This window comes from Eretmochelys imbricata, chromosome 7, assembly GCF_965152235.1.
Source record: "Eretmochelys imbricata isolate rEreImb1 chromosome 7, rEreImb1.hap1, whole genome shotgun sequence".
NCBI lineage: Eukaryota > Metazoa > Chordata > Testudines > Cheloniidae > Eretmochelys > Eretmochelys imbricata.
Window position 1 is genome coordinate 70,417,227 of NC_135578.1, and position 26,481 is coordinate 70,443,707.

Here is a 26,481-nt window from a genome sequence, read left to right on the forward strand (position 1 = left end):
CTCTGTCGTCCAGGGGCCCCACTGGTTGTTTAGCAGGCTTCCTGCTTCTGGTGTACTTAAACATTTTGTTATTACCTTTTTGAGTTTTTGGCTAGCTGTCCTTCAAACTCCTTTTTGGCTTTTCTTACTACATTTTTAAACTTAATTTGGCAGTGTTTATGCTCCTTTCTATTTACCTCACTAGGATTTGACTTCTACTTCTTAAAAGATGCCTTTTTATCTCTCACTGATTCTTCTACATGGTTGTTAAGCCATGGTGGCTCTTTTTTAGTTTTTACTGTGTTTTTTAATTTGGGGTATACATTTAAGTTGGGCCTCTATTATGGTCTTTGAAAAGTGTCCATGCAGCTTGCAGGAATTTCACTCTAGTCACTGTACCTTTTTAATTTCTGTTTAACCTCCTCATTTTTGCATAGTTCCCCTTTCTGAAATTAAATGTCAGTGTTGGGCTGCTGAGGTGTTCGTCCCACCACAAGAATGTTAAATATTATACTATGGTCACTATTTCCAAGCGGTCCTGTTATAGTTACCTCTTGAAGCAGATCCTGCGCTCCACTCACGACTAAATCAAGAATTGCCTCTCCCCTTGTGGGTTCCTGTACCAGCTGCTCCAAGAAGCAGTCATTTAAGATATCAAAGTTTTGTCTCTGCATTTCGTCCGGAGGTGACATGTACCCAGTCAATATGTGGATAATTGAAATCCCCCACTATTCTTGAGTTCTTTATTTTGATAGCCTCTCTAATCTCCCTCAGCATTTTGTAGTCACTATCACTGTCCTGGTCAGGTGGTCGATAATAGATCCCTACTGTTATATTCTTATTAGAGCATGGCATTACTATCCATAGAGATTCTATGGAACATGTGGATTCATTTAAGATTTCATTTGTTCTACATTTTCTTTCACATTTAGTGCCATTCTACCCCTCCCCCGCATGAGCTGTTCTGTCCTTGCGATATATTTTGTACCCCGGAATGATGGTCATATTGATTGTCCTCACTTCACCAGGTTTCTGTGATGCCTATTATATCAATATCCGCCTTTAAAATGAGATACTCTAGTTCACCCATCTTATTATTTAGACTTCTAGCATTTGTGTACAAGCACTTTAAAAACTTGTCACTGGTTGTTTGTCTGCCCTTTTCTGATGTGTCAGATTCTTTGTGAATGTTTCTTGTCTGATCTGGCCCATACTTTATCCTCTTCCATCCTCTCTTCCTGACTAAAACCTAGAGAATCTCTATCAATAGACTCTCCTCTCAGAGAAGTTTCTGTCCGATCCACATGCTCCTCTGCAGCAATCTGCTTCCGCCCATCTCTTAGTTTAAAAACTGCTCTGCAACCTTTTTAATGTTAAGTGCCAGAAGTCTGGATCCACTTTGGTTTAGGTAGACCCCTGTAGGCTCCCCCTATCCCAAAAGTTTCCCCAGTTCCTAATAAATCTAAACCCCTCCTCCCTACCATCGTCTCATCCATGCATTGAGACTCTGAAGCTCTGCCTGCCTACCTGGTCCTGTGCGTGGAAGTGGAAGCATTTCTGAAAATGCCACCATAAAGGTCCTGGATTTCAGTCTCTTTCCTAGCAGCCTAAATTTGGCCTCCAGGATGTCTCTCCTACCCTTCCCTGCATCATTGGTACCTATATGTACCACGACCACCGGCTCTTCCCCAGCACTACACATAAGTCTATCTAGATGCCTCCACAATCAAAACTACGTTACTACCAGCACACAAAATAGCAAATTGGAAATGCTGAGCACAGAACTTGGGGAATATTTAGTGTACCTAAATTCTGACCATAGCAAAAGCAGCTGATCTCTCTGAGGAACATTCAAGAAATAAGCTGTTTTGGTAGGTGACAGAGGAGTAGATTGAATAATTCAGGGTTTAGGAGAGAAAAGGTAATAAGAGGAATATAATGAATACTTTTAGACTGAAACACTGTACAAAAATACTTCAATTTAAAAAAAGCCTACTAAATGTTTCACTCATTTTTATATTTCAAACAACTTAAGTTTTGAACTAAGGTCCTAAAATCCAAACTGCTAAATGAAGGATCTGAAATTCCGTCCATGAAACTTAAACCCAATTCTGCTTCCCCTTGCTAATCAATGACCTCTGAAAACAGGTTGTTCAAGCTGGGACCACGAGAATCATTCATGCTGCTCCTTGACTGGCTTTGCAGAGAACGTGAGACAAAAAAGGAAAGTGAGAAACGAACCTAGAAATTCTGCACCCTAACTTAGCAGGAAGGGTTCCAGCAGAAATCCATGATCCCTGGCATTTGACATTCTCTGAATGAAATAGTTCTGTTGGAGATTGACTCTACTTGCAAAGGGTTTGTTCAAGAAGCCACAGACTGGCCTTAGCACTAGGAGCTCAGCTTACCCACCACTAGATTACTTTATACTTAATATAAAATAGGCATGAATTAAGTCCAAAGGGGATTAGAAGGATGGAGCTATAGGGAAGAACAGCTACATTTACTAATCTTATCAGTAACTAAGGGGGGTGGCAGCTCAGCAAAATAGAGGAACCAAGCCATGGGTTATTGGCATTTATATATCCCTTATGAGAACATATGGTCTGCATGAGAGCCTTCCAACCCCAACAGTTAAATATTTTTGAATAAAACGAGGAGTCCTTGTGGCAACTTAGAGACTAACAAATTTATTTGGGCATAAGTTTTCGTGGGCTATAACCCACTTCATCAGCTGCATAAAGTGGAAAATACAGTAGATAGGTATAAATACATAGCACATGAAAAGATGGGAGTTGCCTTACCAAATGGGGGATCAGTGCTAATGAGGCCAATTCAATTAGGGTGGATGTTACCCATTTCCAAGTTGACAAGAAGATGAGAATATCAACAGAGGGAAAATTATTTTTTGTAGTGATCCAGCCACTCCCAGTCTTTATTCAGGCCTAATTTGATGGTGTCATGTCAGCTGCCCACAAGAACTTGAGCTAAACCAAGAGTAGGGAACTTCAGAGGCAATTCATTCAGGGGAAGGGAACTTTAGTATTGACAGTAGGGTGGAGAGTGGTAGAGATCAGTTACAAAAGAAGGATCCTTCAAAGTAATCAGCTTAAGGAAGAGTCCAGTTAGGAAGAGTTCAAACATATATTTGTAGCCCCTATAATACTTTCCCACTTCCCCCCTAAATTCCTGGCTATGGTTCTAAACATGTATTTTAAATATATAATGAAGCTGCAACAAAAGCATGTAACATCGTGGGGAAACAAGATAACTAAAATTCTAATGTCTTAGAAACCCAGTCATCCTTCATATCTACAGCTGAAAACATTGAACAGAGAACTCAAGGGACATGATTCCAATTTCCAAAACAGATACAAAATTCTTTACACATTAAGGAGCCAGACTGTTCCTGCCCCTTATGCATGGGGATGTGGAAGATACAGAGATCTTCTTTATGTTAACCTTCCCCATACAAGGAATTTACACATTTGCAGGGACTGCTCCCAGGTGGCACCTCATAGAGCATGAGCAAACCCAATATAGAGAAGAAGAGGTGAGACGATATTCATGAAAGTGGTATATTGTGTATACTTCCACGGCCTTCAATGCAATCCTGTTCCTCAGACACACAGTTTGTCCCAATTAATGTTGCATATGCCAACCATATTGTCAGCTTTCTCTGGTTCTCCCCATGAATATCTCATGAATATCTCCAACTTTGGGCCTTGTTGCAGAGCAGCTGGAGCTGAAGGTCGTTGTTCCATGAGTCTTGCCTCTTCTTCTCTCTCAATTCAATTAGCATGTTAATCATAATTATTGTGGAGCCTTATACGAAAATTTAAAAAAAACAAACTACTCTGACCATGAACTTATATTTGCTCGTTATATGAATTCTGGTAGAACTTGCAGCATGCGTGCACACACACACAGTTTACAGTCTTGAAGACCCTATTTAAGTTGGGGCAAAGATCTGAATATAAAATGTTTGTACCTAAACAAGGAACGGGTTTCTGAGCAGGAAGATTTTGCTTTGCAATGAAAATGAACACTGGTCTCACTTGAATTTGGCAAACTGAGAGGGTACAGGATTAGAGCAAGATGTACTACTTTCTGTATATCTCTTTGGAAAAAGTGCATATCCGACTTTTACATGGGGTTTATGTTGGTGCAGCTTCCCCATATTTCCTTTGAGCACTATATGTGGGGTTTGCGTAAGTGTCACTACACTGGTATAAGTATTTCTAATGAAGACACGGCTATATGGTTAAAGCTGACTTCTGTGTACAGTAAACTGCATTTAAATACAAATTAACCGCATAGTGCATTTAAACTTCGACAGTACTTCCCCAAAATGACAGTCATAGTGATATTTCTCAGTACTTCTCTAGAAAGTAGTCAAGACTGTAGTATAAAGTCAATTTTTTTTTCTTTCTTGTGCTTCCTGTACTTCTGAGCAGTTGAATTTAAGTGAATAAATGCTTCAAACTGTCTTTTCTCACAAAGGGGGAAAACAAAGAAAGCTAATGAAGCAGTTTGCTGCCAGCTGTAGAATGTTATTAAATGAAAGTTGTTTTGAGCATGGCCAATCTGGAGGGTGATGGTGGTGGAGGGAGGGGCGGTTAGAGTGAGGGATAAGAAATGTGTTTAAATTGCAAGGGACTTCTTTTGTTTTTGGTCTTAACCTTTTGCAGCAGCGTATTGTAATCAGAAATGCCAAACCCGTGAAAAAACTGCAGAAATTGGGCTTGGTTTTTGTTTGTTTGTTTGTTTGTTTTGGGCAGGGGTGGGGTTCTTAAATGGATCCGGCAGCAGAAAGGGAGGCCAAATTTTAAGACTATATTCAATTGTCTACTTCCATGTTTTTCCTTCTATAGCTTAAACTAAGTTTTGTGTTTCTCTAAAACTTAGTCATTACATGTTTCCCATACAGCTGGAAGACTATATCCCTGAAAATGACACAGCTTCGGTGAAAGGGGTCTGAAATCCAGGCCCTTTCTGAATGAGAATCTTGAGTAGGCTCTTTTTACCTCTTCTTCTTAATGGTTGAAGATTGTTTGACTTGTACTGGAATTTTTTTGAAAATAAAAAAGGCCATTTTTCAGAAGAAAATAAGTTGAATTCAAAAAATTTAACCAGCTCTAACTGGAAATAAATTGTGCCTGTTGTTCTCTCCATAAACGTGGATGGTCTAACGGTGAAACGTTGCTATTTCTGTGATACTTTGCTGCAGAAGCCACAGGTCAAATATGACACATTTCTGAAAGTATAGCAACAAAGGGAAAAATTACTAAATTTTAATGGAAATTGATCAATGCAGTGGACAGTGCAACATCATTTTGTCATTTAACATGGATTTAAATTGGCACTTCTGTATGTAAACATGGTTGTTGGACTAGATTCCAAAGGTCTTTAAAGCAATTTTTAATGGTATCCTACATTTTGATGGTAGTCTAATGGCATTTCTTTTCCTATGTTTTGTCCACAGATACCACAACGTATTCCACTGAGCGATCTGAGCACTTTAAGCCATGCAAAGATAAAGATCTTGCATACTGTCTCAATGATGGGGAATGCTTTGTGATTGAAACCTTAACAGGATCACACAAACACTGCCGGTAAGTCACTGCACCAAATGTGTTGGCAAAAAACTTGCCAAAAGATTTGGTAATATCCAAGCATACAACATTCACAAAATAAATATTGACCTAGAAGTCACATGAACATATACAAACTAGTGGAAAGTATGATGATTGGGTCTGTCTTGCTTGAGTTTTCTAATCTGTAGTGTTATTTTTATAGGACTAAAGTAGGGAAAGAAGCAGCAATGCTTTGATTGGCTGCGTTGATGAGAATAATTCTTAATATCCTAGTGTTTTCCAAAATGACAATCCAGCAGAGATACAGAAATTTATTTTTATTTGGACAATTTTAAGCAATTACCTTAACTTGATGTTTTAAATGATCAGTTTCCATGTATTTGCATAGTCAGATCAGCATTTTGATGCTAGTGCTCAACGAGGGAAAAAAGCTCTGGTCATGGATCTAACGGATTAACAGTGGTTATATCTGACACGCTGCACTGGAGAAAAGGGTTGTGGAGCCTTTGTGAAGCTTATGTGCATTTTGACTCCTTTATTCTTATTTGTCTGTTAATTTCTATATAACACCAGAAAGGTATGTAATTTTTGAAGCGATTTTTGAAGCGATTTTTTGAAGCGATTTTAAAGATTGCTGAAAAAGTGATTCATCATAATAAATATCAGAGATTCTGGCCAATACAAGTGGGGCAGAGGGAAGAGAAGGAATCCTTTAACTCTGTCCTCAAAATGAAAACAAATGAGAAAATAATGCAGACAGCCGTGTTTGTTTTTAAATATCCAAATATTTTAAAAATAGAACCCATCTGAAACAGGATCAGATAACAAGAACATTCAAATCCTCCTTTTTGGGCACTTTAATTGGCATACAGTACAGGCATATAAAATGGATATTTACAAGTGTAAATGCCAAACTGAGACATCCATATATGAGAGAATGCTGTGGTAAAATTTTCAAAAGCACCTACGTAACTTGGAGACTAAGGCTCAGATTTTTAAAAGTATTTAGGCATTCCTGCACTTAGCATTGCAACACCTAGCTAATTTAGGAGCCTAAATATAACTTAGGCACTTAAGGTCTTAAGTCCCACTGACTTTCAATGAGATTTAGGCTTGTAAGGTCCTAAATCATCTAGGCGCTTTAGAAAATTTCACCCCTCTTCTTTGAGTGCCCATGTTTGAAAGTTGGGCTGTTAAAGGTTAATGCACCAATCAAATTATCAGAAAGATATCCCTCAAAGCTTTTTATTTTTAGTGTTGTGCTGGTAATTTGTTTTCCCTTTCAATTTGTATATGCTTCAGTGATCATTCATCTCTCTCCATTATTTACTCTTCTCCTATGACACACTTATTAAATTAATTCTTCTGAATCATGCAGCATTAAAAAGGATGACATCTCCTAACCAAACCATCATGAAATTGTATACCTATTTTTAAAAATTGTTTTATTAAGGCAGGTAAGCAATTTGTAGCCTTCATTTGGACATTAAGAAAACTACAGTGTAGGGAATCTGTCAAATATTTGGGTACTTTTCTGTGGAGGCAGATTAAACAAAACCAACAGAAAATAAGCAAGTGGAAGTTAATATGGTCCTTGTTAGCCAGCTCATTTCTGTCAGTGGATATTTGGCACAGTCTATTTTTGTAATTGTATATGGGTTATATTGATTAAATACCATCAGGAATAAATATTGACAATGAACTGCTATTTTCTTTGTTTCACTTTCAAGGTCTTTCACTTGGCTTGTCCTCCCCAAGTTCTTGCTTATTCACTGTGGCCATAACGTCACTTAAATGGTGGTTCTCTCAGAATAATGATATGGCATTGGTACTGCAGTTTTCCTGATACTGGTACTCTATTACAGAAAACCACTATTTCATGTTGTTGTTTCTCACGTGAATAAGAATCACTGGCGGGTCCATTCAGGCTTCTGGCCATGACATATGAGAGAGAGAATATTGAGTTATCCATCATTGTGTGGGTGAGATATCTTCACCTTCCTTCTTCCCCTGCATTGCTTTGCCCACAGGAAAAAGATGCGTCACACAGTTATAAGACTCAAGGGAAATGCTGTAATAGGATTCTGCAGAAATTACTCTAAACCCTACAAAATTTTGAGAACGAACAAGGTCTTTTATACATGCTTGGATCTTCTAAAAAAATTCTACAGCATAATAGAATTCTTCATAGTAATCTATAAAAGGTGGTTCAAAAAAAACCTATAGAAAGGTTAGCATGTTCTGTTCAATTCTGTACCTTTTCCATAAGGTTACGAGGTACCCAAAGTATATAAGGAGGCATCTCTCACTGAATATCTGAGAAAACAACATCATCTTTGCCCTGAATAAACTGAATTTATTATAACATAGCATCCGATATGGACTCCCTATTTGAACGGGGCAATAATTACTTTGTCCTCTAAATTTTGAGGCTAGGATTCAGGTTTCCTGACATGACTACACTAGGAAAATTTGTACCTTTTCCCCCCAGCACCAGTGCCATCAATGTTGTCAGCACTAGTGTGGATGGGGTATAGGCATTTTTTCCTGCTGTGTCACATTAGTCTGCTCTGAGACAGTAGTAAATACAACTTCATTAGCACTTATGCCATTGGTAACATTAGTACAGCTGACGGGTACCGAAAAATAGTTAGCAATTTTTCTGGTTTATGAGAGTATTATGTGGCTTGCATTGATGTTAGTCATTCTGTTATATCACCATACACCATCTTCAAGATTTAGAGATAAAACTAAGTTATATAATACATTCTCATTAGGGTTTGATTCTGCATCTGATCCATGAGTAGAACTATTTATTTCAACGGGAGTTAAGCAAGCAGAACATCTGAATTTTGCAGACCTTGATGTTGACACAATCGTTGGGCTCACATTGCTCAGGTCACAACAATGTTAAATATTTCATCTGATAACTTTTTTGTGAGAGTGTATAAGTATAGGAGTGCTGTTTCCATAGGAACATATTTTAATAGTTCTTTCAGCAATTATTAAAGATTTTGAGCAAGATGCTTGACCATCCAAGCTCTGCCATTATGCCACTGGCAGCACAAAGGGAGTTTAAAGCTTTCCTATATGGGTGGCTGGGGATTCCATCAGCATGGGGGAATCCATGAGCTGAGAAAAGCCATTATAGCTCCTTTGTGCCACCCCTCCCAATCCCCACTGGATTAGGGAGCAAAAGAATGCATGGCTAGGGAACGATACACACTGCCAATCCCTGCTGACATAACTTTTCCTTTGGAATCTGCTCCAAACTGGCAAATTTAAAGCAGCATTTGGGCTGCTCTAAATTGCCAGGGACTGATCTGAACTCCCAGAAATGAGGTACGAAGGTGGCTGAAGGCCACTGTTGCTGTGATACACACATGGAGTTTTGTGTCCAGTTCCTCTAGTGTATCTTATACTTAGAGAATGATCTAAAAAAAAACCCCTGATCCTGTTTGGCACCCCAAGGTATGAAAGTATTTGGGCTCATTCCTAGTTACCAGCTGTTAGCTCACTCTTCAACTAAAATAGAGAATGGTAGAAAACAGTAGTTTCAATAGCCATGTTTGGTTGAAATTCTAACTTGTGCCAATACTTAGAGATAGAAATGTGTATAAGGAGGAAAACCACCAAGTTTCTCTTGGATTCTCACATCCATTCATAAACAAGGATGCCCTTTGTGCTGATTTTGCATTCTATTTTCAAATATGTGTGTTTAGTGTTCAGAAATATTAAGGTATGATAGCATTAGCCTGCCCATAAATTGTGTAGATTGGCACTAGAAAAAACTTCTTGGACATAGCTATTCCCTGGGCTGAAGTTCACTTACTGAACAGGGATGCTTTTTCTTAAAACTGAAGTCTTAAGTTGTAAATTTAGAGGTAGCACAAACATATGTTGTCTGATTTTTTATACCTGATTTTTGCAAACCGCTTCATTTGCTGAATCTGTGATAAGGTTATCTGTATATCAGTTTATAAAATAATGGGTCAATTGTTGAGCAACGAACATGCTATTTATCTGACTATATACAAACCAAGTTAAATGTAGATTCTGGTGTCTGAAATAACATTTTCTGTGTCTTCCTTTTAAATAAGGTTTTATTTTAGAGCAGGGGTCGGCAGCCTTTCAGAAGGGGTGTGCCAAGTCTTCATTTATTCACTTTAATTTAAGGTTTTGCGTGCCAGTAATGCATTTAAATGTTTTTAGAAGGTCTCTCTACAAGTCTATATATTATATAACTAAACTATTGTAAAGTAAACAAGGTTTTCAAAATGTTTAAGAAGCTTCATTTAAAAATAAATTTAAAATGCTGATCTTACCCTGCCGGCCCGCTCAGCCCGCTGCCAGCCTGGGGTTCTGTTCACCCAGGCCAGCAGCAGGCTGAGCAGGGCCTGCAGCTGGGACCCCGGTTGGCAAGGGGCCGGCAGTGAGAACCCCAGACTGGCAGCGGGCTGAGCAGCTCAGCCTGCTGCCACTCAGCCTGCTGCCGGTCTGGGGTTCTGTCTGCCGGCTCCTGCCAGCCAGGGTCCCGGCTGCCGGCCCCACTAAGCCCACTGCCAGTCTGGGATCCCAGCGCTGCCCACACAGAGTGGGTACCTACCTTCTCCCTGGTTCTAGCCCATTCTCTTCCTCTCTCTCTGCACTGAGCTGAGGGTGGGGGTGCACTGAGTACAAGGCTGGGGGTGAAGGAGCAGGCTGGCGGTTGGGGTGCAGGGTCTGGCCAGAAGCTAGAATGAGGGAGGGGGCTCAGGGTTGGGGCAGGAGGTTTGGGTGTGGAGTGCTTACCTGGGCAGCTCCCATTTGGTGCGAGGGGTGCAGGTGGGAATGTGGGGAGGGCGGGTGCAGGAGCTCCCGTTTGGTGCTCAGGGTGGAGGTGAGAATATAGGGGGTGCAAGAGTCAGGGCATGGAGTGGGGGGGGCTGGGTGTGTGAGGAGGTGCAGGAGTCAGGGCAGAGGGCTCAGGGTGTGGGTGCTGGAGTCAGGGCAGAGGGCTGGGATTGTGAGGGTGCTTCCAGCCCCCTGCCCGGAGTGGCTCATGGCAGGGGGCTGGAGGGGATTGCCCTGATTCCACCCCCCTTCCCCAAGGCCCCGTACCCACCTCTTCTCTGCCTCCTCCCCGGAGCAGCGAGCTTGCTGCGGCTCCGCTTCTCCCCCTCCTCGCAGGGGCCATCAGCGGATCGGGGGCAGGGAGGGAGAGGAGGAGGGGCAGGAACCCAGCATGCTGGGGGAAGAGGCCGGGGACGGGGGAGCTTGCCTGCCCTGCAGCAGCTGCTGCAGACCAAGCTTCTTCACCCTGTCCCTGCGGGGATGGGGCACGGGGGGTTGAGAAGAGTGGGCCGGGGTGGGAAGGATTTTTAATGGCATGCTGCTGCCTGCTGGGGTCCTGGCCTGGGTTCGGCAGCAGGCTGGTGGCTGGGACCCAGCAGCATGCCATTTAAAAAAAAAAAAAATCTGCTCACGTGCTGTCTTTGGCACGCGTGCCATAGGTTGCCGACCCCTGTTTTAGAGAATATTTGTAGCTTTCAAGCCCCTATCTTCTGGGTTACGTTATTTTGTTCTGCCTTTTCTTTTGCTCAACTCTCAGTAAGGACTGGAAAAAGGAAAGGTCCTGATGGTTCCTTTCCGTAGAACATAAACACAAGGAGGAGAGGAACCCCCAAAACCCAGCAAAGGAAAAGGTTTGACCCTTTATAGAATGGGCTGAGGTTGTTGGCTAGAACCCTTGCAGAAACTAAGGATCCGGGGGAGCGAATTCTAATGCCATCTCTGTGATAAACGCATTTTCAGAGAGATGTAGTCCTTGTGCACTGTCTCCTTCCCAACCTCTGTTTTGGTTCACTCTGCAGATTTGCACACTGCCCCTTTTTAAATATAGAAGAAGCTGCTGTATTATCTCCAGTACACAGGTATCTTGGTGGGGTGGGTGAGTGTGTAAAAATATAAACCTAGGCAGTCTCCAAAATCTGCCTGGTCCTCACATGTGTGTGCCACCCAGTTACTGCTCTTCATCTTGATTATACAGCAGTCATTACCGAGCACCAACATTAGGATAACTTTTTTCTGTGGAGAATAAAGAGGCTGTCTAAATTAGGTGACGGCATTGTATTGAATGTTAAATTTCTAGTGTGTTAATATTTCAGTTGTATGTTAACATTATTTTCATATTGATTCTCTGTATTTTGAAGGTTATGTGAATGTCAATTCTTCTTCCCCTCCCCCCAAAGATAGTTGATATGACAACTAGCTTAAGTTCAAATACTTTAAATATAGTATAAAGCTAGAATTGGCGCTTCATAATTGTTGTACATTTTATAACAGCTGGGAGTCCATGAAGGAAAAGCATTCTCCAATGCACAGTAATGGCATGCAACTGTAATAGCCATATGGAGTTAAATGGAAGCAAAATACTGTACCACTAAATTCAATTTTTAAAAAGTCCATCTTTATCACTATTAAAGCTCCGAAGAGGATGTAAAGCCCCTAGAATAGTGTTTTTATAAGCCTTACAATGTGCAGATGTGTTATATTGGACAATCTCTGATCATTTTGGAAATAAACTAGGATCTAGGCTATTATAAAACTGCAGCTTAGAGAGACTTTTTTAAAAGTGGGATAGACTATGTACAATCCGTACAACTTAAAATTGGTTAGTTGTACATGTGAACATACAGACAGAAAAGTACTGCAAAATACAAGGGGGTCAGTTTGGATTTCCCAGGTGGTCTTTCCTAGCCACTACTAACTTTGATTGTGTGAGGAGTTTCAAAACAAATTAACATGAGTGATCTAGTCTAACTGTATTGTATCAGAGGTAGAAATTCTGTGGCATAGGTAGAAGCATGGTCATTTTCCTTTTTACACTGATTTTATGAAAATTTGGTTTTGAACAAGATGTTCTCGCGCCCCTTCCACCCCACATTCAATTTAGATTGTGAGTTTCAGGTTCCATCTCATCCACAATCTCCAGGAACTTCCATCTAAATTGGAAATTGCACCTGGTTTTGATCTAACACAATAATTAGAACATGTTAACTCGAAAGTGAGCCCAGGGTTGCCCAAAGGTTCACTGGAAAGATTTGAAACCTGCAGGTGATAGACTTAAATTCCATGTTGAAACAACTCAGAACTAGGTGAGTGTTAAGTTTCATTGTGAATTTTTTGCACTGCTACAATTGTGATCCAGCTGTATTCTTTGCTATTGACAAGTTTGCAGAAAAAAAGATCCAAAAGACAATGGTTTAAACAAGTACTGAGCATGATCTGGCAAGTGTACTTCAGCATGAACTGAAAAACTAGAAGGATAAAGAGAAGTCTGTGTGAAAAAAACTGTTTCTCAGTTTTTGTGAAACAACTTGTCATCTGAGCGAGGATTTTAGTGTCTAACTTAATGGTCTTTTACAATATCTGCTACCTTCTTCTGTATGACTCCCATTGTATATTACACACCATAAAATTATACTAGATTTTTCCAACATAAGTAAAGTGAAATCTGAAAATATATGATTGAATAGCATTGAGTAAACAAATATTTTATTGGTGTCACAATATTGCAAGGTTAGTTTCATTCAAGCAAAATACATTCTATTAAGTTGACAACCTTAAGTAAAACTGCAAGGATTTAGAAAAGAAAGCAATCTATGCCATGAAAACCAAGGGTTAGTGAACATATCTGTAGCACATTGCTTAAATGTAAGTAGTTACAAACATCATCAGCTTGAGTGTTTCACTGTTTACTTTAGAAAAACTCACATGGACTTGAAACATCATAAGTTTCTCCAGACTATTGTTATGCCACTTGTGATATGATTATATTACATCAGTGTGGCCCCCATTCTGCAAAGCTCTTAAGCATGTGTTTAACTTTAAAATTAAAATTGACTTCAGTGGAGCCACTTATGTGCTTACAGCTAATCATGCCCTTAAATGCTTTGCTGAATTGGGGTCTAAGAACCAGATTCTGTCCAGAACTTCATATGTGCATATGACTCAAACAGAAGTCATGAGCGCTGTGCGTGCCTATCCAAGAGCAGAATTATTTCTGAAATGATATCACCAAAACTGTCAGTAAAACAACCCAAACAAAAACCTGATCAAAGGCATGTAAACAGATTATGTTCATAACCCCACTGTGATGGGTTTGGGACTCACCACCGCAGCACCTCCAGGTGTTCACCCTGGGAATTATTTCAGTTCATGTAGATTGCCCTCTGCTGGTGGTGTCCCATAGAATATCAGGGTTGGAAGGAACCTCAGGAGGTCATCTAGTCCAACCCCCTGTTCAAAGCAGGACCAATCCCCAATTTTACCCCAGATCCCTAAATGGCCCTGCAAGGATTGAAGTCCCAACCCTGGGTTTAGTAGGCCAATGCTCAAACCACTGAGCTATCCCTCCCCCCATTTTTTCTTTTTTTTTAAGCCAGTGTGTCTCTCACCCTAGATTGGTGTCTTGACCCACATTGCTCCCCACTTGCAGTGCCCACTGCTCCCAGCTTGCAGTGCCCGCTGCTCCGGTCTCAGCCCCTTCCGGGGGTTTGGTGTTATCAGCAGTCCTTCTCTTCACCCCAGCCACAATGGCAACCACACCCCAAAGTCTAACCCCTTTTGGCAGGGGTCTGGTGCAGTCCATGATGGCCACTCCAAACGGCCAGGTGGAAGTGCAAGGGGATAGCGGGGGACCCAGGCCCACTCTCTACTCTGGGTCCTGACCCAGGGACCCTTTGGCAGCAGCCTTCCTGCCTGCCCTCCTTCTCTCCCTTTGTCTCTCTCTCTCCCCAGGGCTGTGGCCCCTTTGCACCAGCTAGGCCCTTTTTCTCAGGGCCTACAGCCCGGCAGGTACTGGGTGGGAGTTCCCTTCTGCTCCCCCAACCTGCCCAGCACTGCACTGTCCCTGGTGCTAGTCTCCTCACACAGGAGACAAACCTTCACCCTCTGAAGGCCTGAGAGAGACTGCCTGCTCCCTTCCTGGGCAGCCTTTATAGAGGGCCTAGCCTAGCCTTGATTGGCTGGCTGTAATACTGGCCCTGACTGGCTCTCTAGCAGGCTCTCCCTGATTGGCTGATGCCTTGCGCAGCTGCTCTGGCCTGTGGTAGCTCAATCTGGCATGGGGGTGAAGCACCACCCCACCACACCCACCTACTTTTTTGATTTTCTAAATTCATGCAATTCTGTGAGTTTGTGTGTTGACAGATGTTTTATTTAGAGTTGGGCTTGAACCAGAATCTCAATTCCAGAATCCTCGCTTCCGCTCTCTTCTCCAGCCTCTTGCCCTTGAATTTTTGATTTGGAGTTGGAAAGCTTTAACTCTATAGATCTATCATAAAATTTTTGTCCATCGTAGATATGAATTAGGAAGGAACCTGATTTCTAGACCCAGTTATGATGGGATTTAAGAAGGTAGAAATCTCCCAACACACTCAACCTTGTGAGTTTTCTGTTATTCAAGAGGGTGGAAATAACTTCTGCTGTCATCAAATCTTACAAGATTGTTGCCATTTGGGGCAGAAATTTCACAAGATCAGCATGTGGGATTTGGAGATCATTTGACCAGAACCCTAGGCCTAGCTTAGATTTGGAACCAAATTCTGTGCCCGTACCTAAATTTGACCTGCTTAGTAACGCTGCCTCCTGCGCACCTTATGTTTTCAATATCTTTTTCTTAGTATTAAATTAAAACAAAATAAACAAAGCCAGCAGACTAACTCTTGCAAGTAAACTTATCAAATCAACAAATACATGTGGTCGGGGGAAAAAAGAGCAGTAACAAATTTCATTTCAGTCTTAAATATATGTATTAAACAGTAAAAATGACTGAAATTATAAAAAATGTCTTGACTATCCTTTTTGAAACAGTAATGCAGATATGCATTTTGCGTATATTTAAGCAGCATCATGGATAAAATGCAGTCCATTTATACTGTTATATTAGCTATCTTAATTTAGCATGCTCTTAATATAGAGACACCTGAGAATTTAGATATGTGTATAATTGTAACAATTCTTCATCCTGGAGGAGTTCCTCCTGAATTACTCCATTTACATGGTGTTTGGTTCCCTCAGTATCTACTATAAGATATTTCTGTTTGAAAAAATATGTATCCGAGCTGGAGAAGAGCATGACATATGGAATCATATTCAAGCTCCTCCCACAAGTCCACTGTTCAATTCAGGACCATATGTATGCATCTTTATGCTCCAATTCAGGAAGCAATTGGGGGAAATATTCAAAGATATAAATTTGAGTTAGGTGCTTATCTGCTCTCTGTGCAATTTGAAAAACTCACTCTTAAGCGCATGGCTAAGACCCAATGATGGTAATGGGACTTAAAATGTGATTGAAGTTAAGCATATGCTTAAGCAGTTTCCTGAATCATGGCCATAAACAAGGGGCAAGTGATAATTACTGATACTGATGCTAAAACTTCCTGCTAACTGTCCACTACTTCCTCCTTCACACCCTCTTACTCTGGTCTTTGTTTCACTCATGAACATACCACTCTCCCTATTACATCTTCAGTGAGATGCTGGCTCCACTGAAATCAGTGGCAAAATGCCCATTGATTGCAGAGGGGCCAGAATTTTGTCCAACATTAATATTGTTTGAAAGGAAAAACCTGACTCACATCAGTCTGTCAGTATTGTGGGGCAAAACCACAACTTTTTCATTTTAGAAAGAGCAACAAAATTGCTGCCTTCTACAAAAAGATATTTCCTTCCTCCCAGGTAGTACACTCAGTATTCGTAGTGTCTAGCGCTTTATGTAATGGAGTAATTTTACTTTCCACTGAGCACCTTCAGCAGATCAGCTTTTGTTAATGATTTCCCTTTGGACAACTTTGTTTACTAAACTGTTTAATTTTCTGAATCCCTTCCTATTTTTGTAAGCACTGAAGCTTGCACACATGGTTCATCTTATGAATCACCAATGAAGGTGCAATCAAAGGATTAAAGATACAGCATTGTACAAATAAAATGGATGCCTACATATTTTAATTCCTCATTTGGATAGTTCAATTGATTTAAACAGTGCCCCACACAGACAGGGGAAATAAAAGTCAAAGTCCATTATTATTATTTGAAATATTCAAATTAATATTCCCCAAAGCCCTGATGAACATATAGATGAGGAAATAAATGCTGTATACACATAATGATCCAAAGTTATTGTTGGGATCCAGACCAGATATAGCGATTATAAATTTGAACCAGTATACATAAATGGAGAGAGACTGTGATATGAGTTACTTTTCTTTTTAAAAGGGCTCCATTTTATTAAAGCACACAATGGGAATATGTGTGTGTATATAATAGTTGCCAAATGAAATCATCATATCCTTACTACCCGAACAGAGTATTTTTCCCAGACTATCAGCGTCCAGGACAATTAATAATCCAATCCAATGAGTTCATGAATAGTTTGACTGAAACCTGCAAGGACACCATATGTAACATTTTGAAGGGGCCTGATCCAATTCACACTGAAGTCACTGTGAGCCTTCGGATTGAAATAAGATATGGATCAGCATCTGGGTGGTACAATGGGCCACTGCCCTGATGCTTCAACCTGGTCTTACAGGGGAGGGCAGAGGAGACATCCCACAAGCATACCTGCCAACTGAGTAGGTGAGGGAGGCTTTCCCATGCTAATGATCCCTGGTTCTCCTGGCTGTGGATGTGACTGGGGAGATAAGAAAACAATACTACTTTAAAATTGGCTCATCCCACATTGGCAGGGACTATCTGCTGCTGGTATAAATCCGTCTCTGACCTTATCCTCACATCTGCAGGGACTGAAGGAATTTCTTTATCCATCTGCCAGTAATCCAAGTCTGAGCATTGGTTAAAGCCATTGTGTCTGAGTGACACATGCCCACTGATAGAGATGAATCAAGCTCATGCTGTAGAACATATCAACTTTCTTTTTAAAATGCTGGGTCTAGATCCAGTTTGTTTATGAAAGAAACTAACTGCCTTGTAACTGCAATCCTTCCCTCAAACTTAAAGAAAAATACAATTACAAAAACCTACAAAAAGAAACTACCATTCAGTAGATGCTGTCTGTAACATGAATGGAGAATTAAGAGGTGGGAGACTAGGAATTACCAAGATACAAACAAATGCCAAAAAAGGGCTCCCAAAGATCTTCTTTCCCTGACAAAGATTATCGTAACAGCCCAGAAGAGCCCCATTCACACATACCCTCCAAAGCCTATAATTAAAAGACAAAGCACTCAGCATAGACTCTTTTATGTACAAAAATTAAACATGTTTCTAGAAACAATCCTGAAGAAATCACAGCTGCAAATATCAAGTACACATACTAAGCACACACTTTACTAAACGACACCAATCACACTGCAGCTATGTTCAACCGAACATGTCCAAATGATCAATCAGTAACACGGAGATGGAGAAATGGAGAAAAAAAACAATGGAGAAAAAAACCCCTCACTTCCATATGATCCTAGAATGAGGCAGCCTTTTCTTTTTATTTTTATTCCCCTCTATCTCCCTTAGGCAATGAAGGACTTTGCAATGTGTGTCAATCAGACGTTTTGAAATCTCTCATTTAAATTCTCCTCTTCATCAGCATTATAAGCACGTTAAAACTGGTAGCAATGCCAAATCTAGTCATTTTCTCACAGACGTTGTCCCAGAATCCTTAGAGGTAAAAGGTTAGCAGGAGATGAAATCTAATTCTCTTGCCAATCAAACTGACGAATTAAAATAACAAACAAAAAAACAACCAATACTAACTACATGGAACAACCAACAGAAAATGCATCTGAATCAGCCATACACTGAAATTAATTTGAAAGTGAAAACAAACAATATTTTTACGCTCAGTTTAAAAATGAAGAAAATGATGCACACGTGGGTGCAGTGACTTCCCACTGTCACAGAGAGACAGTCAAAGCTCTAATCTCCCCCAGTCCACTGACCTAACCACTCATCTGTTTCCCAATGCATGCGTGTATGTGTGTGTGTATATATATAATATATTCACAGTGAATAATTTCATATATAAAGATGCTATATAGTGAAAATAAAAAGGCAGATTATCAGCTGATATAAGGTGACTGCTCAATTGTAGTCAATGATTGTGGATTATTGAACATTGTTTTAGCAGGTTCTTATACATCTGTGGTAAACGAGTGCCTGGTCTGTTATTGCATGTCATAACAAACTCCTCACAAGCATTGTAGAGGCCTCGGCCTGTGACTTTAAGAGACTTGGTAGAGGTACCCACCAAGAACATCTAGTTCTGGCGGAGTGATCACAGAACAATTGCAAAAAAGGTCTTTGTTGTTTCAACGTCTTGGCCTGTATCTCTGCCTTAGCTTGCCCCTTTATCCAATGGCAAACCAGGGACTTTACAAGTATACTGTATTTCTAAAAAGCTAGTGTCAAAAGTTTTGCATCATAAGACTTGCCTATTAGTCTCGTGAGATGGCTGTGGAAGGTACAGCATGTAGTTACTAAATGTAGACATTATAATGAACCGCAGTGTTGGTTCAGTATTGTTAGTTGCATTATTAAAATGTAAATCAGATACAACACTAGATGCAGAAGATAGCAGGTGATATCTGGAAATTATTCTCAGAAGACTAGCCGATTTGATGTAACAGAGAAAAGATACATAGGTACTTTAGTTTGAATTCCTATACTCGCAATAATTATTATTGCACATTTTTTTATGGCCTGGAGTATAATGGCAATCAGATGGTTATCTTCAGCTGACAGTTTGGAAAGACATGTGAATGTTTTCAAGCTTGTTGAGAAAAGGCATGTTTCTTTGTGTGTGGGTGCAGTTGTATTTACAAATTGCATTCCGTTTAAACCCCCCACCTCCTAGGTTGTAAGATGTTGACCCAACAGTATGAACATTTCCAGATTTTGAAGCAAACACCTGAGTCGCTTCAAAACCTTACTAAGGCAAGGGAATAGACGTTGATCCTAATGAGAATGCATGGCAGTGTCTCAAAACACTCTCATTTTTGCTGTTTCAAGTTTGGTCTTACCTTGTAGTTCAGACTTGTGATGTCACTTAGCTGAACTACTGTTGGGGGAAACTACGGGGTCTCTGGGAATTGTAAGATTTATGTGGAGACATTATTTAAATGCATTGCAGCAAAGAAGACGAAAAATATGTTGTCCTTTTGCCTGCCCCCACCCAAAAAGTCCCTGGTGATGGTCTGTATTTTGAAAACTCTGGCAGATTCAATCCACAGTAGTCAATTTCCTTACAGTAAATACATTATGGTAATCTGTTCCTTACTTCAGAAACTCTTCCCTTATTTCTCCCCTGAATGTATTGTTCAGTATCATCTCGGAGAGAGTCATGTTAAAATGTATCTTTTGTGAGCTCTGCTTTTATAAAAACAATGGGACAAAGCTAAAATGATTACTTTAAATATCTAAACATTTGCAACCTTCCTCATTATGAAATATTAGTTCTTCTTGAAATCATATTCTTAAATATATTTAACTTAAGAGCAACTGAGAAAAATCTAGAGTTCAGGTTTAAATGTGCACTTTCAATATAAAGGAAAAGTTTGACAAAGCTAAAATGTAATATTTCAAAATTTAAGTCTTTTTGGAATAAATTAAATAGAAACCTCACTGAGTTAGGAATTGATTGGTCACAGAATAATGCTTACTTCCATGAATCCTTCCCAGTGTATTTATTAATGTATTATCAAATTGAGAAGAGCTATTTACAGGGTCCTATATGTGTAACAGGCAAAGTAGGATCGGGTTAAGTTTGCCTTTGACAATGAAAAATACCATGGTGGTGGTAATTTCAGCATGTGGCGCTTTGAGTGATGCTAGGGAGCACTATGCTGCTGGAGGTAAAGGACACATTTCCAGTCTCAGACAAGCTTTATACTTTTGTAATTTATTGCATTGTATTGGTTTTACATTGAAGACAGATCAGAACCAGGCTCAGTTTTCTAGATTAGGGATAAAACTGAGATCCTGGCCATTTCTGGTTGTTAAACCTCCCAGGGCCTTTCTTGAAAGGATAGGTTTGTTACCAGTTGTTCGGTTTGAGCCTGATTTCAATAGGAATATTATAGCTGAATGAAAATCAGAATTTCCATCTCATGGGAAATTCCCATATTTCAAGATTTTGTTTTCATCCCAATTTGGGACAAAAAGTGAAATAACCATATTTTTCAAGGAAAGTAAAGTTCAGAGTAATTACAGTTTGAAAAAGGTGAATTTTTTAAAAAAAATATTTTTAATTGAAAGAAAAGGTTTTGTGATTCTTGAATCAAAATGTTTCTTTTCAAGTCAGTTCAACATTTAATTTGCATCTAATTTAATTTGCATACTGTGATCCCTCATGGGGGTTGTAGTTTGTCTGCCTCATGCTCTTGTAACCCCTTATGGTCTGGACTCCCTGGCCAGATTACTCCTAATATAAAATCATTGGACTGGAAAATTCCCAACCAGCTTTAATAAGTATCTGTTCTGCCCATGTCAGTTCCTGCTGCAGTGATAATTGTATATGGTATTGTTGTCGGTTAATTTCAGTAAGCAGGCATTAGGATATAAATGGATCTTTTATTTAAGCACACTCATAAAAGGTAGGCACGCACACCATAATCTTACTTTGTCTCCACTCCTTCCCTGAGCTGCTCCTACTATTCTCAATTATGTGTTGCATCCATGTACGTAGTTAGTGTTACAGACAACAGATATTCTTCACTTCTTGCCCAAGGAAATAATATTTGAGCTACAGTAAGCAAAATGGTTGGGCAGCAATAGACCAAAAATTATCTTTTTTTCCCTATATAATACTTCCTTTTGCTCCCCCCATCCCCCAGATTAGCAAGAGGAAGCAGGGACAGAGTTGTCATCCCTCCTCCCACAAATATGTTTAAAGATATGTCTAGATAATTCAATATTAAAGTCCCTCCTACATCCAGGTTTAGGGTGATGGACCAAGGGTAAGGGAAGGAACTAGTACTTCTTTGTAATGCTTCATCTTCTCATAGCATCCACATTCCTTCAGCTATAGGGAGCAGAAGCAGGCATCAGGAGTTTAATATGCTTCTGATTAAACCATACAGGTCAGCTACCCCAACTCTGGCAGTAGTAACTTCAGTTAGATTACTTTTTAAACACTGCTTTTCTCTTCATTCTCCCTACTGCTTTTCCTTATGCTATCTTTCTCCAGATAATTGGTGGGTTGTGGAGCATGGAGAGTTGTTAGGTCTTCTCAGATGACTCTTGTAGGACTTCAAAGAAGGAGCTTTCTGTTAAATGAAAGAAGTGAGGTTGTTGGCTTCTTTGGGCGTGTCTACATTAGGATACTTAAGAAAGTTAAGGCAAATCACCTAAATGTGGTAAATCAAGGTGCATAAATTAAAGCACATTACCACCCGTGTGGATGCTTTCATTCAGCAGTAAAGTTTCCTTAGTTCACTGTAACTTTATCCTCCAAGACCATTTTACTCCTGAGGGAGATCATCCACACACGGGTTTAATGCACATTGACTTCTCACCTTTAATCATTTTGCCTTTGCTTTCCTGAGTGTCCCCATGCAGAAAATCCCCATTTTATTCCCACCCCAATTGCCTTGAAACACAAGTAGGTAGAAAGGGATGAGGAAAGGAAAGAAGGTTGTGCAGAAGTGGGCAGCGCCCCAGATTGGGATATAGTATAGTGATCTGGTTGATAAAGAATATTTGTAGCTCTAGTGTGTGAGTTCATTGGGAGATAATTGCATGGATTCTATGTAGAGATGGGCCCAAATTAAAATTCCTGTGTCTGAATGCCCCTCCAACATTGGGAGGGTTCAAAATACAGGCCTGAGTTCTAGAAATGGCTCCTATCTTTAAAACAGGCCAAACGAAAACCTGTATATGGACCCTAAATCCAGGCCAGGATCTCAATTTTGTGGCGTGGTACCATTTCTATTTGAAATCCTCTTCAGCAAAGATGAATGCAACTTTCATTTAGACTATTTTATGATCTACTGCAAACTTATCAATTGCTTGTTTTTTCTGTTTTTTTTAAATTCCATTTAAATTTGACTGATATACATATATTAATGCTAAATTATATTGGACACGTTTGTAATGCTACAGCAGAGCTATTAGTAAAAGACAACTTGAAAATGCACCAATAACACATATTCTGGAAGGCAATTCTCTTAAGCATCCATGACATTAATATTGTATCATCAGTTTTAAAAAGGAAGGATGTCATGCTGTTAGAATTGCTTTTGTGTGAAAATAAAAATAAATTGATGACATGCATAAAACAAACCATATATGTAGAATATGGTGAAGGGAAATTACCCACCTCATAACGCCCCCCCAAAAGAAAACCAAAAAAAACCAAAAAAACCCCCCACTAAACAACAACCATGCTTTTTGCATTGTAAATTTGCTGTGGCCCTCTTCATTGCTGCTTCCAACCTACTACCTTTAGTTGCATATTATTCCTTTTTTACAGTTATGTTGTCTCTGTAGTGGTGAATGTCTGAAAGTGAAAACTCATAATACTTATTAATGGATTTTAAAGTTAGGAAGGACCATTATGATCATAACACAGGCCATAGAATTTCACCCAGTGAGTGAAATAGTGAGACCCTAATGTTCTGCTGTTCTTTGCTTGAAAGCTTTGGTGTGTGAGATCATTTAAATTATGAAACATTGCTTCTTGCAGCGGCATCATTTTTGCTGTGCGTATGCACTGCGTGGTGTATATAATTCCAGCATACCTTTTCTTTGTAAATTGTTCACTATCAGGAAAAGCTAGTGATGGAAATAGAAAGTTGTATCCATCCGATGGATGTTCAATGGTTGATGTAAAATGAGCTTAGTTGTCCATAGGCAGGTAAGGCTGTCCGTATCACAAGATCAACACTGCAGTTTGCACCATCAATTGGCAGTCTCGGCAAAGAGGCCAAGGTCTGAATGGGATTGGAAAATCAACTACTCTTTGTGCATGTGGTGGTGGTCTTCCTAGACACTTTTCTTTTAAAAAAATGAACACTATTGACTGAAAACTTTCAGTTTCCTTGATGAAAACTGGAAAAGAAAAACCAGTTTCTTTTTTGAGTTTGATTGAAATACAGAAATTTTCTACAATAGGAAAGAAATATTTCAATAAAAGCTATTATAATTGTTACATAAAGCACCTTTGTACTTTCTCCCAAGCTGTCCCACACCCTTCGGAAGCATTCCCCATAAACATCCATACAGATATCTCATTATCCACCTCCTACCTACCGTGAGGCCTACAAAATACTTAACAGGTTAGCTGTTGTTGTGCAAAGACCACTGCCTATCATGCTAAGCAGTATTCTCTAATTATTCACTTGGACTTCCCCATCTATCTATATCCTTATGTTGTCTTTTGTCTGATAGTTAGATTATACGTTTTTTGGTGAAGGGACCATGTTGTTGTTCTGTGTTTTTTGCAGTGCCGAGCAGAAACGGGGTCTTGGTCCATGACTGGGGCTCCATAGGTGCTACAGTAATACAAATATTAAATGATAGGGAACATTTAACAGAAATAGTTAAACAATTTTTTGCCTATTGTTCAAAATGTATCTTTAGATGATGATATCCTTATGCTTTAAAATTCCCTTTGTCTTGATGAACAGGTTATCCTGCTGTGCACTTCCTCAGAATAACATTAGCAAATAACTAAAACACGTTATTTTCCTCAGGAGATGTGAAAATGTTAAGACTCCAGGTCTGTTTGCATAAATTAAAGCAAAAACAGCTACAAGTAGATGGAAGGAAAGCAAGTGGAGGAAGGAAATGTCTTCTCTTAACTTCCCCTTAAACCATTAGAGGTACATTGATATGTGATCCCATCTCTCTTGTTCACTGTAGTCTGATTGGTGTTCTATCCAAAAAGGTATTTTACATATAAGAGCAGGTGGATTTATCTACAAGGATTCTTTAGAAAGTGATGGATGTAACACGTACACCCTACATCTAGTTTCTTAAGAAGAAGGTTCATGAAACAGAACAAAGGACCTCTTACTTGTGTTTTAAATCTGGACACAGAATAGAGTGAATGCAGAAACATTTCCATCAAACACAAGTTCCTGAACTGAAATCTGAACTTTTAAGGTTACAAATGAGGGCCACAAGTAAATAGTCAGACTGTGTTTTACACCACACAGTATACTGTAGGCATACAATGACAGGCATCATGGTCCATATCTTGCTCTTTATTTTCATGTGAAAGAACGATTCACATAAAAGAAAAAATCTGCAAGTGGATTGATGGCAAGATAAGCTGTAGCCCTATTAAAATTTAAAGCATGTCAAAAATTTTCCGTACTACAAAGTTATCAATGATTCTTTTGTCCAAATGGGTAGTGTCATAAAATTCCTGTTAACTTTGATTTGGTTTAATCAACCTGTCCTTTTAGGACTCCTGCCAGGATATTTTATGTAATATATTTGTGTGTGTTTAAAGCTCTGAAAAATATCACAATCAAGGTGATTTAAATTACTTCCTCTTAGTATCAGGAAATTTCTTTGAAAGCTAGATTTCAACTGATTCAAAATGCTGCTCTTAAAATCTCTTAATCATTTATAGAATATAACATCATTAAATGTCTGTTGCTTATTAATCATACTCATATTATGGAAGAAGCACTGATACCATTGGGTATTAAATATAATACATGATCCCAAATTGATTATTAAACTTTTCAATTTAATCTCACATTCTGCTAGAGAGAGAAATTAATATGAACAAGTCTTGGGAATAAAATATAGACTATCAAGACTAGACTATTCAGTCTAGAACTGACTTGTAGTTCATATTTTCATTTCTACAGCTACTATCATCATTATTATCCAGGAGAAAAAAGACTAAGGACCCAATTTTGCAATTAGATGCACGGGACAGAATTTTATTCCTGCCGCGAGTCCCCTTGAAATCGGTGATGATCTTTTCAAGTACAAAGATCTGCCTATGGAGATCTGATTACAGGATTAGGATAGGATAGTTAGTTGTACTACGGACAGTCTAATATTGCTTTTAGTCCATGTCTTGATAAGGGATTGTGGACTTTATTCCTCTGACATGCATCTAGCGAATCCATCTAAATTATTTTAGGAATGCCCATAATGCTCATCACTGTAGCATGTAAGTGCAGAAAAGTACGGAAGATGATAGCCTCAGAATTATGTGCTGTTTGCATGGCTAAGGCAAGTCACAAGTGTAGGTGATGGAAATTTCAGAATGGGGGGGGGTGTCTGCGTGCGCATGCTCCTTTGGTTCTCCCCCTCCCCCTTTTTACTCCTAAATGTAGTGTATTCTGTAACAAAAAGCCAATCTCAAATGGTTCAGAGATTTAATTAATTGAGGCTCCCAAATGTTCAGGTGATTCTAGAACTTCTCGGGTTTGGAATAAAAGAGCTTAGGGCCCTATGAAACCACAATATTTACAAGAAACCTAATTTCCTGTTTCCAGTTGTCTCAAAACAGAACTCACGTGTAGAGGTAGGACACACATACGCACAAAAAAGCACCCCACTAAAAGTAAAAATAATAATCTGGGAAGCATTAGTCTGTCTTTTAAAAAAACTTACAAAGAAGTTTCTATTCAGGTTTCATTCAGACTCCAAATAATTCTAATTTTTTTTAACCAGTTCACCTATTCCGAACAGGAAAACTAATGTAACAGTAGTATTTTTCACTCTTATCCTCTGAGAGACACTATATAAGCTCTTATGAAGGTAAGTACTTACGTGGTGTAAAGTGAACTTCAGCCTGAGGTTACCCCTTGAGAATTCTCCACTGGGTAAGTTAAAGCTAACTCCCTGCAGCTTTAATGTGGGCTAGAGATAGGCAGCTAAGAACCAGTCAGTCTGTGCAACAGTACCATTCAGCGGGGAACCCTCCTGCTGACTC

The 26,481-nt window shown here is 39.5% G+C and overlaps 1 protein-coding gene across 3 annotated transcripts in view; it reads left to right on the forward strand.

Annotated features, from left to right (window-relative positions):
* NRG3 (neuregulin 3) overlaps positions 1–26,481 on the forward strand; it is an 877,678-nt gene that overhangs the window by 359,860 nt on the left and 491,337 nt on the right. For all 3 annotated transcript variants that reach the window (XM_077822029.1, XM_077822030.1, XM_077822031.1), the window contains exon 2: positions 5,465–5,594. In XM_077822029.1, the coding sequence (XP_077678155.1) occupies positions 5,465–5,594 (130 nt within the window). The remainder of the gene's footprint in view (positions 1–5,464; positions 5,595–26,481) is intronic.